Genomic DNA, 18,966 nt, shown 5'->3' with positions numbered 1-18,966 from the left:
TTTTTCTTCCGATAGTCAACGAAAGCTTTCTCTTTTGCACCGTAGTTTCCCATGCACATCCGAGCTGAGGCATCTTCAGCTTCCATGGCCGCGGGATTAAGGAGCAGCGATCGGCATTTCCTCCGAGCTGCATTTGGAGTGCGCGGTTTTGATCTCAACAGAGTTTCCAGAGCGGGTGTTGGTGATGTCGGGAGACTGATTGGTTGACGCGTTTTGAGTTTGGGGGGATCGGAGAGAAGGGCGAGTGGAGATGGCGAATCGGACTATTGCTTCTTACTATGTGTTCTATTAATTGATGAATGTAATTTTATAGGGATTGAGGACCGATTCCATGGACTCATCCAAGAACTGGACCTAAGTGGAGGTTCAATTCCTGACTAGATTCATGAAATCAATGGGTGGTATCCGATTTCAATTTTAAAAAACCAGCCTTTAGTGGACGGAGGAACCGCCCACCCGGACCATACTCACTCCTTTTGCATGATAATGCGGAGCTAATTACAAGACCTGATTGAAATCGAAAATAAGTGCAACTTAAAAAATTTATTGGTCCCTTACACCGAGAATAAGTACATGACCCATAAAAAAACTGACCAAAGTCCCTCTGTTAGTAAACGAACAAGTCTTCATCCCCCCTTTCTTCCTTTCTTTTTTCCTTTGAAGACCGCTTTACAGGACAAACAGAGCAATATGGCTCCATAAGAGCAATGGGCAAAACAAATCTTCACTAGGTCTCCCTAGGTAAGAGTGTCTGCACACCCGAAAATGTAGACATTTCAATGCTTGAGTTGCTAGATGTAAAGACAGCATCATGAGATTCAGTTGCCTCACAGTTCTCTTGATTTTGCTGTATGTCCGGAGGATATTGGGTCTTCCTTATCCCCTCCAACTCCATTGCCACTTCTTTCATTGTAGGCCGGTTCCTCCCGTTCAAGTCTAAGCACCTCTTTGCAAGGTTAGCAACGGATGCAATCTCTCCCATCTTACCTTCTTTCAACACATGAGCATCGACAATGTCAAACAAGCGATTCTCTTCCACCGAAATTATGAAATACATTGCGAGGCTTCTTCCTTCTTCTTCCCTTTGGGACGAGATTGGCTTTTGTCCTGTTAAGAGTTCAACAAGGACGACTCCGAAGCTGTACACATCGCTTTTGTCTGTAAATTGGCTTGATCGGAAATACTCAGGATCTAAGTAACCGAAAGTCCCCTGCACTAATGTGGTTACATGAGTTTGATCGAGGGAAACGGACTTGGAAGTACCAAAATCTGCCACTTTTGCTCGATACTTCTCATCCAAGAGGATATTGGTGGACTTGATGTCTCGATGATAAATGGGAATAGAGGCTGCTGAATGCAAGTAGAATAAGGCTCCTGCGATTTCAGTTGCAATTCGTAGGCGTGTGTCCCACGATATAGGCGCTTCTGCATTTGGGTCATGTAAATATTGGTATAGAGTCCCGTTTGGTATAAACTCATATACCAAAAGTGGAACTTCTGTTTCCAAGCAACACCCCAATAACTTAACCACATTTCTGTGGTTAATTTGTGAGAGAATGACAACTTCATTTATGAATTGTTCGATTTTTCTCTTGTCTATCGCCATTGATTTTTTAATTGCAACTATTTTTCCATCTGTTAACATTCCTTTGTAAACAGTACCTTGTCCACCTTGCCCGAGTATCCTACTATTATCAAAATTATTAGTGGCCTTCCCTAAATCCTTGGAGTTGAACAATTTGCTTCTCTCAACATTGCCTTCTGGTGTCGAAAGCTCTCTTTCCAACAAAAGACCACCGTTGCGTTTGAAGTACTTCTCTTTGAGCTTGGTTTCTTTTCTCTTCTTGATGTATTTGTACAACCACCGTGAGAAAAGACACAAGAGTAGTGCCCCAAGGCCTACCACGCTAGCCAGGGCCACTGCATTGCCAAAACTCAAGGGGCAAAAGTGAGAAAAAAAGTACTCCGCTTGACAGGAATCTATAAAGGAACTTATCATCAAGAATTTAAATGAATCTGACTAAAAGGAAAACATTCAGGAGTGATTAACCTGAGTCTCCTTTCACGTCGATCTATCTTAACAAGCATGAAAAATATAATTTGTCTCCTTTTAATTCCACCCGGTGAAATTATTATACAAACTTCTACAGTGTGCAACTGATATCCCTTGCAGATGAATTTGGCATTCATCTTAACTATGATTGTAATAATTCCAATTCAAATTCGACAAGAATAAGTAGGAACCGTGGATATATTTCAATGGATATGAAGCAGTGACATTAGAAAAGTTCAAGTGTTTTCTTATCTCTCAAGTATTAGTGTGAAAAGAAAGTTCTGAGGTTGTTTTGATAGATACTACTAATTGAAGCAAGAGTAGTGCTCCTAGGCCTGTTCCAATTCCTGGTTTACCAAAGTGGTATGAGCATAACCAAAAGCAAGCATCGAGGATTGCAACTCCGATTTGAAAAGAAGAAAATGCTAATCTGATACTGGAGAGAATTACCTTAGACGACTTTTGAATATTCACTAATTTGATTAAACAGAATGTTAATGTGGTTGGTGAAAAATTAGTCTCCTTATGAGAAAAATTTAGCACGTAACAGAAAAGCCATATAATCAGTTGAGCAGCAGAATATACGACCAAATCAAACACGGGACATCTGATCCACTGAAAGTGGCCCATGCGCTATGTTTTTTCTAAGTTGTGGGTTTTTATCAGTAATAGACTCAATGTTTAAGTGAAAGGATGTACAAACGATGGATAGTCCTTGTTCATAGCTCATGACAGAATGTAGAAACTTGCTTACCTATGACAGAAACCGAACTTGTCATATGTCCATATAAAGCAAGGTCACGTAGGGCGGAGGAGTTCGGTATTCCGGGGGAGGTCGGACTTATTTCGACTGCATCTACAAAAGAACAAAATACGACAAATTAATCAGTAGAGGTCCGTCTCATTAGTGGGTTGCATGTAAAGCTACTTCAGCCTCCAAAGACTTATTTTGAGTTCATCTACAAATGAACAAATACGACAAATTAATCATTAGAGGTTCGTCTCATTAGTGGGTTGCATGTAAAGCTACTTCAGCCTCCAAAGAGCTACTTCTCTTATTAATACAGTGTTTCGATGTTAGGTTTCCAATGATTTGTGTGGTAAAACGTAACTGGTTTTACCTTTGCATCCATCTTTTATATAGGGGTTACCAAAGAAGCCCGGGCTGCAAACACACTGCAAAAAGGGCATCGCCATGGGATATGCAGAATCGAAGCTGACTGAACTGCAGTTGTAGGGTACGTTGAAGATGGAGCCATAATTGTAAATCTCTAACTCAGCTGTTGAGGAATTTGCTATCCCCCATTCTAGGACAGCTGGGAAATGCCCGCTCGCCCTCAACTTATTGAAGTCCATAACCGAAGGCATGAACCGCGACCTATCTGCCAAGAAGGCATAATTGCATTCATTTTCTCCTGCTGTTTTATTGTATGGCTGGAAATCAACGGTGAAAGCCTGAAAAACCGAGGTAATCCTGATTTGACAGTATCCGTTACTGCCCGAACAGGTGGCGTTCCTAACAGTGCTGTTGTCTGCTCCGCAACTTATGTTAGTAGGCTCTGCGTCATCCATCCGAGCATGTATATTGCAACCGACGGCAGCAAAGTCGTTTTGTGAAGCAGAGAAGACAAACTGGCTGCCTTTCAAGCTCACAGGTGTGGAGCTTCCATCGCTGCCGCAGCTCACATTTGACGAGTAGATTATTGGAAGACTGACCTTGATCATGCCGTTCCTTTTCTCGTGGATATCAGGTAGCAAAAAGTCGAGCACCCTCAAGTTGGCCTTCTTCAGTATCGGGACAGTGTCATTCTGGCAGTCGATCTCGTACCACTCATCGAGGAAACACCCAGTTCCAATCCCGAAGGGAAAGGAAATGGCAACGTCACCACATTTTTGTGTGCAATGCTCCAGAGGAGCTGCTAGCGATGCTTGTTTATGAAGCAAAAATGATCCTAGAAGCAGAAGAATCTGAAACATCCTAGTTCCTGCTTCTTTATGTCAGAAACAGTGGACCTATTTTGAGGAATTGATAGAAGGCGCGGTTGCTTCTACGCCTTCTTCCTTGATTGTGAAAGCTTTATAAGCAGAGGACACCGGTTTAAGCAGCCAAGCTTGACTTCTCCCCTCGTTGGGGACATAATTTTATCGCCACTTAGCCACTCACGATAAAGACTTAAGAGTATTATCAAATCATAATCGCTAATGAACCCACTTTCGATGATGTTCTCCCGTTCCTACTTCCTTATTTGTCCTTTTTGAGAACAACACGACTTTCCACGACAAGAAAATAATTTAATCTGGGAGCGTGAAAGCAAAAGTCACTTCTATTATCGCAAAAGCTGTTTTTTTTTTGCAGTTTCCAATCCCACTTCTATTCTCTTGCACAAGCCATCTGTCAAAGCACTTGGGAATCTTTTTGGTCCTCCAAGAGTAAATAATGTGCGTGAATCACGCGTTGGGTCGTCTCACTTCCATAATAAAAGCGACTTGGTCCCCATATGATTGAAATAAACTAGGAAATAAGTATAACAACCTATCCGGCATACCTAATTTCTTCTCGGCAAAGAAATATTAAGTCTAGATTAATATCTAAAGAGTGTTGCGTCGCAAAAAGTTGTACATTATGACAGTGAGTAGTCTTCCTCATAAGGAAAGACATCATCTAGTGTGTTCATACTAATCAGCATTCTTATCCAAGGTTTTCTTATTCTTCTTTTTTTCCCGCTGGTTTAACTCCATACATAGAAAAAGACTTCTTTTTCGATAGAGAAAGACTTTGAAATGCTGAGTTCAACATGATATTAACGTTTGGTATGTGCATGTGACCTGAACCTATGGAGAAAGGGGACATGGGCCGAGTCCCTTAGTAGTTTTTTTAAGTGGAAAAACAGTAGGATTTTATTCAAATTCTGTTTTTACCCTGAGGATAGAATCGAAGCTTGACTGGTAGAAGATACCAACTTAGATAACTAAGTGCGACTTTTCCCATTGTTTTGGGGACATAATTTGGTTATCATGTTTCCCATGAGAAAGACTTGGAACGTGATTGAGATGGATTAGTTTTTCAGGGTCTTTTGTTGTGCATCCCGACGATCCCGTTAAGCACATTAGAATAGAAATATTTATTCCTTTCCTTACTGACTCAAATTGTTACTTGTCCGCTTAAGATACTTTTAGATTTTCCTGGACGAAAATCCTATGGGTTCTCCCTCTTCCAGATTAAAGTAAATATAAATATTTGCTCACGGTGTATGCTTAGTACCACGTGATTTCACATTTCATTGCGGACCTTTTCTTCGGTATATAAGCTCGGTCACTTACAATTTCTTATTTAACATGAATATGGTTTTTCTTTAAATTGTGAAAATATCTTGAGTTAAATCTCGTCTAGTGCCAGAGTTTAGTTTAAGTTGGTTGACAGCATCACCTAAGGAGGGGGTGAATTAGTGATTTCACGAAACTTGACAAAAAATTGCGGAATTAAAGCCCTCAAGTTCTATATAAGCATAATCAAGTAAAAAAGAGAGTTGATATATGCAGGAGTAGGCTATATCCACCGGTATAGTGCACTTCTATTAGGTAGTAATGAATATAAGCAAATAGATAGAGAATGACGCACTCAGAGCTTTATAGTGGTTTGGCTTAGTGTAGATTTACGTCCACTCTCCATATTAACATGCTATTGGTTGGATTCCACCTAGAATCTTTGAATAGTCACAATAGAGTCTACTGCTCCTACCAAGCACTTCTTCTCAAAGGTGGTGCTGCTTATAACTGAGCAAATAAGTCTCACTATCTCATACCTAAGCACAAATTACACTAACAACACTTCTTGAAAGATTACAATTTCAGTGCTCTCAAAAGATAATATAAGAAAGTTAAGTTTTCTCTGAAAAAATCACTCTTTCATTCAATGAGGGGAATCAAGAATTTTCTTCACTTTTGTCCTTTTCTTCATTAAGAAGGTGATCTAAAGAATTCTATCATCACGCTCGACCAAACCGTTCCCTTGAACAGTTAGTCGGCCTAAATGGTTCGTTGTCCTTCAATCGATTTAAGGCTAATCCCAAGGTTATCCATGGCCTAGCACTAAGCCAAGGCACTCATGGACATTAGAATTAGTGATAGAATAGAATAGCCGGGTCTATCCCTGTGCTCATTCCGGTCAATACCCAATCCATCCGTATGGTTTGTGGCAGGTGCATTACCGATTCACGATCGGACATCACCAATTCAAGATTCATTTCCAATCTCTAAGAATTAAATAGGGAATGGTGCATTTTTGGTTGGAAGACTATCACATTTGATCGAGTCAGATCGTCCGTGAATTGGTGCATAGTCGAGCGAAGTCACCCGCGGCCGAGCACTATGACCAATTGGATCGACTCATGATCATCCGCCAATCCAAAATCATCTCATGACCAATCCTCATGATCAAAAGATCATCTTATGAGTTAGTGATCCTATCTCATTGGTATGGTCAATGGACAATTCGCAACCGACACCTCGACCAATTCGTGACTAGTCGATCGATCGATCGATTGAACCATGACTGATTCTTAATTCCTTACTGATCGAACTGTTCAATCCATGGCCAATGGCCCATGGTTGATCCATTTAGGACTTTATGGCCGATCCTCATGAGGTCGGAATCGAGGGTGTTACATGTTTATTTTCTATACTCATCAATAAAATAGTGTTGCGGAAAGGAGAAATACAACCCTACTCGAAATGGTTAGATCTATGATGACAACTTACCTATCACCTTTTGGGGTGATGCTTTATTAACTGTTGTATACATACTTAATTGCATGCATTCCAAATCAGTTATTTCCACTTCATATAAGTTATGGATAGGTACAAAACCATACTTAAGTTTTCTTAAACTGTGGGACTGTGCTGCCTATACTCATGAGCCATCTCACAAGTGTGGAAAATTGGGTCCCAGAGGCAAGAATGGCATTTTCGTAAAATACTCAGAACACTCGAAATGATACGTGTTTATAAGTAAGCAAGAAAGTGATAATATAACTGAATTTGAATCATGTGATGTCACATTTTTAGATAATGAATTTCCTAAAACGGGCAAAATGGGTGAGGACTACTCCCTATTTGAAACATTTGATCAAGATAATGAATTTAATAGAGTTCATCCAAGTGGGAGCAACGTGAGAAGTGAGGAATTAAATTCGATTTATTCTTAATTACAACCACCTAATGAGACAATATCGTCATTATTTAATCTGAGTGGGATCAATAATAGAGAATAATTTGCAAAGTATACAATCTCCCATACGGTGAACAAGTTGCAAAAGTGTCCCCTCTTGACGTTTTGACATTAAAGTGGAAACGTTTATAATTGCTCCACAATATGAATATAAGCCAAGAAATGTAAGTGAGGTTCTAAATTAATCAAATAAGAAAAAATGGATGCATGCAATGGAATAGGAAATGGAGTCAATAATGTCAAACCATATTTGGGGGGATAAGTACACTAATGGTGCCATAAGTTGTGTACGGCGCTCACTTTGGTGTCAAAAGTTTCCGTCGGATCACTTAAGTGCGAAATCGGAGGAAAAACGCTCACTTTGGTGCCACCGGCAAAAGATTCCGGCCACCGGCGAAAGATTCCGACCAAAATGATTTTTTAAAAAAAATCGATAGGCCTTTAAATGACGTCATTTTGCCGTCCTACATGGATGGCTTCATGGAAACGATGCCGTTTAGCTCACATGGGGAAAAATTAGGGTTTCCGCGGCTCGGCCACCATTGTTCGCCCGCCGTCGCTCGGCCACCGTCTCTGCTTGGCCACCGTCGCTCAGCCACCATTGTAGTTGCTCGACCAAGTGAGCGAGAGCGAGGAGAGACTGAGATTGTTGCAAGAAAAATCAAAGGCGAGGGCGGAGGAGGAGGAGGAAGAAGATGGGTCGAAGGGGCTGCTAGTGCACCGCTGCTGCTGGTGCGTTGCTGGTGTCGTTGTTGGTGTGCTGTCGATGCTGTTGCTGGTGCTGGTGTGGGTCTTCAAGGAAGAAGAAAACACGAAGACGAGCCTTCCCTCTCTCTCAATTTGGGGATTAGGGTTTCAAAGTTGGGGGAAAAATGCCAAACGGCGTCGTTTTGGTGTTTGGATGCTGACTCAACTCTCCGACGAGCCACGTCGACTTCAAAAATTAATAAAAAAAAAAAAGGCCACGTTGAATTTCCGGCCAATTTCGTCGGCGTTGGCACCAAAGTGAGCGTCGTACACACACTTATGGCACCATTAGTGTACTTATCCCCATATTTGGGAATTGGTTGATCTTCCAAAAGGACGCAAAGCTATTCTGAATAAGTGTGTTCTCAAAATAAAGCGTAAAGCTGATGGCTCAATAAAAAGATATAAGGCTCGTCTTGTAGCGAATCAACTGGAATGAATTGATTATAAGGAAACATTTTATCACGTAATGAGATTTACCTCAATTTGTCTTATTTTGGCAATAGTAGCTAATATGGATCTTGAGTTACATTAAATGGATATAAAGACCGCTTTTCTCAATAAATAATTAGACAAAAAATATATATGAAACAACTCGTTGATTTCATTTTGAAGGGTAAAAAATAAAAGGTATGTTGACCTTTGAGATCAATATATGGTCTTAAGTAGTCATCGAGACAATGGTATATACGCTTTCATAATGCCATAATTGTAAATGATTTTATAATGATTGATGATGATCATTATGTGTATATCAAAAGATTTAAAGATCAATTTGCGATCATATTATTTTATGTTGATGATATAATGATTGTCGGAGGTAATATAGAGTTTGTTAATACTGTCAAAAGTTGGTTATATTCCAACTTTGAGATGAAAAACATGTAGGGCTGCATATATTGTTGAAGATAAGATTTCAAGAAAATTTTTGAAGAGATCATTGTCTCTTTTGCAAGAAACGTATATACGTAAAGTTTTCGAAAGATTTCGTATGCAAAATTGTTAACCCATAGATACTCTTATTGAAAAGGGTGAATGATTGAGCCATAGAATGTGTACAAAGAGTCCACAAGAGAATGAACAAATGCAATATGGTTCTTATGCTAGTGTTGTTTGAAGCTTAATGTACGCTATAATGTGTACAAGACCTGACATATGTTTTGTAGTAGGAATGGTAAGTAGATACTAATCCAATCCAGGTTAAGCACATTGGAAAGTTATCAAAAGAATATTGAGATATTTGAAAGAAATTGCCGATTATACATTGAGTTATCAAGGAAATGATATGCGACTTGAAGGCTATTCAGATGTTGATTGAAATAGAGATTTAGATGAAATAAATCTACCATTGGAATTGTTTTCTTACTGACTAAATACGTCATATCTTAGAGCAGTAAGAACCAAACGTATTTAGTCTTGTTCACGATGGAAGCTGAGTTTGTGACATTATCAGCAGCAATACAGGAAAGTGATTGGTTTAAAAGATTTTTATATCATTTATGTATTTGTTAAGAATGCTGCAAACTCATTGTTAGTTAACTGTGATAGTCAAGTAGCAATAACGTACACCAAAGATCCAAAATATCATGTCAAAACCAAACATATAGATACTAAGTATAATTTTGTCAAAGATATGATTGTACAAAAAGATATTAACTTACCATATATATCTACATATAAAATGATAGCAAATCTAATGACGAAGCCAATACTTAGAATTGTGTTATGTGGCTATATAAAATTTCTAAGACTGCGTAGAGGCTGATGTACTGAATATTGTATTTTCCCTTAAGTGTTCACATTTAATGAATTTATGTTTCATTATTAATACCTATGAGTCTTTGTTTGATGTTTATGCATTTCTGCATCTCAATACTTAGTATATCATATAAAATTGAGAAAGATATCGAACAATAAGAGATTAGCCTACTCACACAAGTAATCACTTCTATTTACTATGTGATAAATAGAGACGATGTGGTTTTTAAGCTTATTACCTAAGTGATAATCGAGAGCTCAAACTTAAAATATAGATATTATCTCAACTAAGTGTTAAGATGATGGCATAATATTTACTATGTCTGAAAGTAAAATAATTCAAATATTTTACTTTATCTGTCTTTGATACCAAATATGAGTTTAGATGGATTTTTTAAGGGAGTAGATACGTGAACTCAAATAAGACATTAAGTATGTCTAAAGTATCATTTGTACGGTATTAAAAATGTAGATATATGCTCCATGGACAATGAGTTAATACTGTAATACGTATTTCATACTACATATGTATGAAATGATCAATATGAATGGCAAAAGTTTTGATCTCAACTTTTATGCCGTATGAGACTCTTGAGGAAAATTTCCTCAATTAAGTGTCCTCATGACTCTTACTTATTCTTCGGATTTTATTCAATATTTGTTATATTATAATATTACCAATGATCATGAATTGATTCGATCTAATTGGACATTTCTAGAAAAGTAAGTTGAACTGAAATTGAGAGTTTCAAAGAAAGATGAATATTGAATTTGGAGAATCACATTCTAGTTTTGTTTTTACTAGTCAGCCAATTATGATTGTTTTGAGATAATCATAATTGTGAATACAATATATTATTATTAAAAAGAGATCAAGAGAGATATAAATGTGATCGATTGATCTAGAGTACCGCATACTCTATCTACTAAAGAATGTGATACCTATTATGAGCTACTATATATTCTTGATAGATGTATGATTACGAGCTCTTGAAGTATGCTAGTTGCACGGATTATTTACTGGTATAAATGTTGTAGAGGGGAGAAAAAAGAGTTTTGTTCGACCCACCATGTGCAAGTGGGAGATAATAGGTTTTTTTATTTGATAAGCCAAGTCAAGCCCATCCACCCATGTTGGGCCAAAACCCGGCCCATAAATAAAGGACCCATAAGAGAGAGATAGTGCAATTACTATTGTATAAATATAAAAAATTGAGGATGTTGAATAAAAAAACAGTGAAAAACAAGAATGTACTTTTTATCTCATTGGACAACAGTGTTTTCTCTGTTGACGAACGGAATTCCAGGATCTTGATTAATTCTTTTGAGACTACAATAGTACTTAATGTGTGGCAAATAAGGTATGTCCGTCTCTGTGATATATTTTTCGATTGGTGTTACATGTTTCTCGAGCACGTTTCCGCATTTGTTTTTTGTATTCAATCGTTCGAGTATCGGTTCGTTTTTTTTCACGAATCCATTTCCTATAGTTGAGATGTGCGAATTTCGTTTCATTAAATTCGTGAATTTTAGGTAACTTTATGCTAGCGATTGATAAATATACGTTAGACTCTAGAAACTTGATAACGCGTCATCTCATGAAAAAGAATATTAAAATGCAATAAAATTTTGGGCTGAAAGCCTGAATCTGCCTGGACCGAACCGAGTAATTACATTGCAGGCTGCTTTTTTTTCTCCTTTTCCGGGCCAGCCAAGTCCCTCCTTGCGCGGCTGGCCAGCCGGTTTGCATCCATAGTTCAACAAATATCCTAAACGTGTAGGACCAGACCCGAACTTGGAGTCGTAGAAATTCATTACTGTCATTCTTTGCAGTGGTCCTAGATTAAAGGGTCAGTGATGTGGTGAAAGAAATTGTCCATGCCATGACAAAAAAAATCTGGTAAGGCTGGTTCCGTGCTTGTTAAAATTGATCTTGCCAAAGCTTATGATAGCATTAAACCTTGTTTTATTCTGTGAAGTGCTTTACTTCTTCATCATTCACGAAGTTTTACCACCTCTTCTATCCCTGTAATGCTTAATGGAGGCCGTCTGGTGGAAATTCAACGCTCTCAAGTCATTCATCAAGGAGACTCCATTTTGCCCTGCTTGTTTTTCTTTTGATGTATGGAATTCTCGGTTATGAAATCGATGAAGCGTGTGCTGCTAAGTTATGGGATCCTATATCAATCGGTCAATTAAGAGATGCTTTCTCTCATCGTTCTTTGCTGATGAAATGATGTATTTAATCGTGCAAATCATAAAAACTGCCCTACAAAACTTCTGTTTACATCGTTTCTGTGCTAAATATTTGGGGTTCCCCATTTCTTGCTAGGGTAGGAGCAGTGCAGGTGAGCTTTAGTTTTGTCGTTGATGAAGTCGGAGAACGTCTTCCGGGTGGAAGGGCCAGATGGGTTCGAATCCATCCCTAGCTGCTCCATGCAATGTGTCGTGCTTCTCCTTTTTGCTGTTGACAAATTGGATAGTGACTTCCTGTGGGGCTCTGCTAAGAAGCTCAGGAATGTAACATATATGAGAGGTAGAGGAAATGGGAACTCACCATTTATTTGGTAGGCCATTCTTGATGGTCATGACACGTTTAATGATCCTAGGGAAGGTGGGAGGATTTGTCCAAGGCCGCCCCCGACCTCACCGAGTCTGTGGCTGTCCTGATCTCAATGGCCAGTTCCATGGCATCGAGTCGAGTTCCTCCATGGAGGAGCTACAGAAGTGGCCATGGAGCTCCTTTGGAGGCTGAGTCGAAGGCCTGTGGATTGGATGATACTTCACGAGATTGCTTTAAAATTCTTTCCAGAGAGGTCCAGAAATCCAAACAAGAAAGTTCCAGATATTCGATCTCCTTGGAGCTTCTTCCAGATGTAGCAATGGTGCTCCAGAAATTTGTACAAGAAGGTCAACAGGGTACTTCAGAAGAATGCTTTAGATGTAGCTCAGGCACTTTCCTACCTGCACAACCGATGCGTACCCCTTTGCAAAAAATAAAATAAAATAAAATAAAAAACCAATGTGTACCCTGAATCCTCCCCCAGCATGGAACTCGAGATGTAGCCATGTAGCTCGTTGAGATTTGGCCTGACCCATTTACCATCCACTTTGAGAGAAAAGTACCAAAAAAGTGTCAAACATATTGCATTGATACTAATTTAGTCATAAACTATTCAATTGAACCAATTCATTTATAAACTTTTTTTTTATTAGTATCAATTCAGTCTATCGGGTCAATTTTGGTCAGCTGGCGTTGACATGGATGCTAACATGGATGCAGGCCAATATTTTTTTTTGAATTTTTAATTAATTTTTTCTTTTCTTTTTCTTTTTCTTTTATCCCTCCTTCCTCCTTGGACTATCCTTCCGGTGGTCGGCGAGCCTCGAACGAGGCTGGCCGACCATTGGGCAAGGGCTGCAACCCTCATCGAGGCGAGGCTAGCCTCGCCCAGATTTGAGTGAAGTTGCCTTGCCCGCGACCCAAGGAGGAAGAAGGCAAAGTTGGGTGAGGGCCGCTGTAAAAATGTTTAGGACGCTTGAAAAGCCGTTGGTCAATTTAATAAGTTTATGACTTTTTGGTACTTTTCCTCCAAGTGGCCTTTGGCAATTGACAACGTGTAAAAATTCATTTTTTGCATTTTATTTAGCATCTTAATCTAATGATTTTCAACATGATATAAGAATCCCGATTGACAAAGTTTGTTCCAAAATGTGGTTTTTGTCAAAATTATATCAAGTGACCAGATAATGATTTTTTCAAGAAAGTTGGTTCTTGACTGTTTTTGTGTAACTTACAAACTTCAATAAGCTGTGACTTCGGCTCCTTTCAAAAAGTGTAGCATATTAGAAAATTCCGTGTTCAAAACATAAGGAAGAAGGATTATGTTTTTAAATAAGTGATGTCTTATTGGATTGGAAAATTACCCAATTCAGTCTTAAACTTTTCAATTTGATTAATTTAGTCTTAATTATTTTAATAATTTTTGTATTCCATCTAGTCAATTTTGGCTAGAAAGCGATGACATGTAAGTCTAATTGTTGTTGGCTGTCCTATGTGGGACGATCAGTATATGACATGGAAATACTTAAGTGAAACGACGTAGTTTTAAGTTTATTTTCTCAATTTTCTTATTTTTCTCCCTTATTTTTTTTTCCTTTTTTCCCCTATATTATCCTTCTTCTCTGCTGTTCATCTTCTATGTAGCTCATCCACCTCCACGAGTCCTTCACCCTCGCCGCCCTCACGTCCGCCAGGTGAATGAAACTTAAAGTTGTTACGATTGCGTTTTGAAGTAATCTCCTGAGGAACTCGGTCACGCGTGGCCGTTCTTCTTCCCGGCAAAATGAAGTGGAAATCACGAATTCATAGTATCCTCTCTGCCTATGGCCACCTTGTATCTTGCAATGTGGTAGGATGTATTTCTGTCCATCAATGGCCCCCAATCATTCTAAGTCTTGAGAACTCTGATTTTTTTGTGCTAGGACCTTAGGTGTTGGCCTTTCAGACCATCAATGTCCAACTCCGATATTGTTTTTCTGTGCTAAATCCCGCGATCATCCCCTCCCCGCCTGCGCAACACTCGGGCAAGCGGTCAATCACGGCCCTCGACGACTGCAGCGGCCAGGTAGGGTTGCTGCTGACCTGTCTGGACCTTGGATCGACCAAGATCTGAGGCCAACTGAGCCCCTAACTCGACCCTTGGACCACACCTGTCCCCGTTGCCGCTTATCCCTCGTCCTTGTCGACGCCGCGCCTAAGATGGGAGTGACCAGAGAGAGCTGCAGACATGGTTTCGCCAGCCGGAGAAGGCGCCGTAGAAGATGAACAATATCACAAATTAAAAGAAAAAAGGAAAGCAAATGGAAAGTAAAAATTCAATAAGCTCGGAAAAAATGTACAATGACGTCATTTTGCTTAATTTCTTCCGTGTTGGACATTGCCGGAGCTACGTAGTATGGCCGTTGGAGATTGGACTGCAGCGTCACAATTTTTTGGCCAAAATTTGTTGAAATGATTACATTGAAATTTCACATAAAAGTTCAAGACTAAATTGACTAAGTTGAAAAGTTTATAACCGTACATTAGGTCTAGGAAACGATCGAATAATTTTCCGAAATAAAATCACTACACCATGCTCGATATAGATTATTGCAATTTGTAAAATTTTCCAAATTGGCACGATAGTATTAAGAGTGTGCAAAGAAATCAGGAACCACTTGGAATCAAAAAGGACCGGCAGTTCCCATAGGACCAGTTCAATTCCCATTTCCAATTTACTGAAATCAGTGATTATTGGTTCGATTTCTCATTTTAGATGTGGAATCGTCCATCCGCCTATCTGGACCGGACCGGTATATTACAGCAAAAGTGAGCATTTTCCCTTTTATTCTCTTTCCTGCCTCCTGTCGGTAACATTCTACGTTCACTCTCTTTTTTTTCCCGCATTTTCCCTCTCTTTCTCGCATGCCAATCCTTGGATGGAACAAACAACAAACTGAGGCATCTTAGTAAACGTCAATCTCGTTTGTCATCTTCCCCTGTGATTTTCCTTCCTAGAGTCGGTAAAAGCTTTCTCTCGTGCGCCGTAGTTTCCCCTGCACATCCAAGTTGAGGCATCTTCGGCTCCCATGGCCATGGGATTGAGAAGCAACGATCGACATTTCCTCCGAGCTACATTTGGAGTGTGCGGTTTCGATCTCGAGAGTTTCCCGAGTGGGTGTTGGTAATGAAGGGAGTCTGATTGGTTGAAGCGTTTTGTGCTCCGGGGGGTTTTGAGAGAAGGACGAGTGGAGATGGTGAAGCAAAACCGTTGCTTCTTACTATGTGTTTTATTAATTGATTAATGCAATTTTATAGGAATTGAAAATCGAATTTATAGACTTGGTGGTCCGATTCTGGGGTGCATCTATGAAACTAACGAGTGATTTTTGGTTTCAATTTTTTGAAACCAATCATTAGTGGGTGAATCTCGATTTTAGGGTGGGCAGTACCCAAACCATGCTCACCCCTTTATCGTGCAATAATGCGGAGCTAATTACAAGATCTAAATAAGTTCGGAATAAAAACAACATAACAATTTATTGGTCCCAAACACCGAGAAAAAGTACGTTACCCACAAATAACTGACCAAAGTCCTCCTGTTGGTGAATGAACAAGTCTTCATCCCCACTTTCTTTTCTGCTTTTTCCTATGAAGGCCGCTTTATAGGACAAACAGAGCAATATGGCTCCATAAGAGCAAGAGGCGAGACAAATCTTCACTAGGTCTCACTAGGTAAGAGTGTCTGCACACCCGAAAATGTAGAGACATTCGTGTCATTGCTTGAGTTGCTAGACGTAAAGACAGCATCAGGAGATTCGGTTGTCTCACAGTTCTCTTGATTTTGCTGAATGTCGGAAGGATATTGAGTCTTCCTTATTCCCTCCAACTCCATTGCCACTTCTTTCATTGTAGGCCGGTTCCTCCCGTTCAAGTCTAAGCACCTCTTTGCAAGGTTAGCAACCGACGCAATCTCTCCCATCTTACCTTCTTTCAACACATGAGCATGGACGATGTCAAACAAGCGATTCTCTTCCACCGAAATTATGAAATACATCGCAAGACTTCTTCCTTCTTCTTCCCTCTGGGATGAGATTGGCTTTTGTCCTGTTAAGAGTTCAACAAGGACGACTCCGAAGCTGTACACATCGCTTTTGTCTGTAAATTGGCTTGATCGGAAATACTCAGGATCTAGGTAGCCGAAAGTTCCCTGCACTAATGTGGTTACATGAGTTTGATCGAGGGAAATAGACTTGGAAGTACCAAAATCTGCCACTTTTGCCTGATACTTCTCATCCAAGAGGATATTGGTGGACTTGATGTCTCGATGATAAATGGGAATAGAGGCTGCTGAATGCAAGTAGAATAAGGCTCCTGCGATTTCAGTTGCAATTCGTAGGCGTGTGTCCCATGATATAGGCGACTCTGCATTTGGGTCATGTAAATATTGGTATAGAGTCCCATTTGGTATAAACTCATATACCAAAAGCGGAACTTCTGTTTCCAAGCAACACCCCAATAACTTAACCACATTTCTGTGGTTGATTTGTGAGAGAATGAGGACTTCATTTATGAACTGTTCAATTTTTCTCTTGTCTATGGCCATTGATTTTTTAATTGCAACTATTTTTCCATCTATTAATATTCCTTTGTAAACAGTACCCTGTCCACCTTGCCCAAGTATCCTACTGTTATCGAAATTATCAGTGGCCTTCTCTAAATCCTTGAAGTTGAACAATTTGCTTTTCTCAACATTGCCTTCTGGTGTCGAAAGCTCTCTTTCCAACAAAAGACCACCATTGCATTTGGAGTACTTCTCTTTAAGCTTCGTTTCTTTTCTCTTCTTGATGTATTTGTACAAACTCCATGAGAAAAGACACAAGAGTAGTGCCCCAACGCCTGCCCCGGCAGCCCCGCCCACTACATTGCCAAAACTCAAGGGCAAAAGTGAGAAAAAAAATACCCTGCTTGTCAGGAATCTATAGAGGAACTTACCATCAAGAATTTAAATGATTAACCTGAGTCTCATTTCACGTCGATCTATCTTAACAAGCATGAGAAAAATAATTTGTCTCCTTTTAAGTTCCACCCGGTGAAATTATTATACAAACATCTACAGTGTGCAACTGATATCCCTTGCAAGGAATATAGCAAACCATTGATGAAAGTGAAAAAGTTTCTACTAGCATTCATCTTAACTATGATTGTAATAATTCCAATTCAAATTGGACAAGAATAAGTAGGAACCGTGGATATATTTCCATGGATATGAAGCAGCGACGTTAGAAAAGTTCAAGTGTTTTCTTATCTCTCAAGTATTAGTGTGAAAAGAAAGTTCTGAGGTTGTTTTGATAGATACTACTAATTGAAGCAAGCATCGAGGATTGCAACTCCGATTTGAAAAGAAGAAAACGCTAATCTGATACTGGAGAGAATTACCTTAGATGACTTTTGAATATTCACTAATTTGATTAAACAGAATGCTAATGTGGTTGGTGAAAAATTAGTCTCCTTATGAGAAAAATTTAGCACGTAACAGAAAGCCATATAATCAGTTGAGCAGCACAATTATGCCCAAATCAAACACGGGACATCTAATCCACTGAAAGCGGGCCATGCGCTATGCTTTTTCTGAGTTGTGGGTTTTTATCAGTAATAGACTCAATGTTTAAATGAAAGGATGTGCTATTCGTGAATATCTGGAAGTACAAACGATGGATAGTCCTTGTTCATAGCTCATGACAGGATGTAGAAACTTGCTTACCTTTGACGAGAAACGCACTTTTCTTTGTTCCACTTTTCTTCGTTCCATTTGGAGCAAGGTCAGGTATGGCGGAGGGGGTCGGACTTTTTGCAGGAAGGTCAGGTTTGGCGGAGGAGGTCCGACTTTTTGCAGGAAGGTCGGGTTTGGCGGAGGAGGTCGGACTTTTTGCAGGAAGGTCGGGTTTGGGGGAGTAGGCCGGACTTATATATTTGCTATCTGCAAATGAACAAAATACGACAAATTAATCAGTAGAGGTTCGTCTCATTAGTGGGTTGCATGTAAAGCTACTTCAGCCTCCAAAGAGCTACTTCTCTTATTAATGCAGTGTTTCGATGTTAGGTTTCCAATGATTTGTGTGGTAAAACGTAACTGGTTTTACCTGTGCATCCATCTTTTATATAGGGGTCACCAGAGAAGCCCGGGCTGCAAACACACTGCAAAAAGGGCATCGCCATGGGATATGCAGGATTGAAGCTGACTGAACTGCAGTTGTAGGATGCGTCGAAGATGGAGCCGTATTTGTAAATCTCTAACGCAGTTTTTGAGGAATTTGCTATCCCCCATTCTAGGACAGCTGCGAAATGCCCGCTTGCCCTCGACTTATTGAAGTCCATAACTGAAGATGTGAACAGCGACTTATCTCCCAAGAAGGCATAACTGCATTCATTTTCTCCTGCTGTTTTATTGTATGGCTGGAAATCTATGGTGAAAGCCTGAAAAACCGAGGTAATGTTGGTTTGACAGTATCCGTTACTGCCCGAACAAGTGGCGTTCCTAACAGTGCTGTTGTCTTTTCCGCAACTTATGTTAATAGGCTCTGCGTCATCCATCCGAGCATGTACATTGCAACCGACGGCAGCAAACTCGTTTTGTGA

General features: G+C 39.7%; 2 protein-coding genes across 2 annotated transcripts; both read right to left on the bottom strand.

Annotated features, from left to right (window-relative positions):
* Positions 1–512: 512 nt before the first annotated feature.
* LOC104429561 (wall-associated receptor kinase-like 1) lies at positions 513–4,078 on the bottom strand. The gene is made up of 3 exons (XM_039302346.1): positions 3,175–4,078; positions 2,787–2,909; positions 513–2,016 (listed from the first exon to the last, which is right to left on the bottom strand). The coding sequence occupies exons 1-3, from the start codon at positions 4,028–4,030 to the stop codon at positions 728–730; spliced, it is 2,268 nt and encodes a 755-aa protein (XP_039158280.1). The 5' UTR covers positions 4,031–4,078; the 3' UTR covers positions 513–727.
* An 11,804-nt stretch (positions 4,079–15,882) lies between these two features.
* LOC104420279 (wall-associated receptor kinase-like 1) lies at positions 15,883–18,705 on the bottom strand. The gene is made up of 4 exons (XM_039302345.1): positions 18,471–18,705; positions 18,092–18,307; positions 17,435–17,462; positions 15,883–17,306 (listed from the first exon to the last, which is right to left on the bottom strand). Exons 1-4 carry the CDS (start codon positions 18,703–18,705, stop codon positions 16,049–16,051), a joined length of 1,737 nt encoding a protein of 578 aa, XP_039158279.1. The 3' UTR covers positions 15,883–16,048.
* Between the last annotated feature and the right edge of the window lie 261 nt (positions 18,706–18,966).

Source organism: Eucalyptus grandis, chromosome 9 (genome assembly GCF_016545825.1).
Source record: "Eucalyptus grandis isolate ANBG69807.140 chromosome 9, ASM1654582v1, whole genome shotgun sequence".
Lineage (NCBI taxonomy): Eukaryota > Viridiplantae > Streptophyta > Magnoliopsida > Myrtales > Myrtaceae > Eucalyptus > Eucalyptus grandis.
This window is presented reverse-complemented; position numbering and strand designations above follow the sequence as displayed.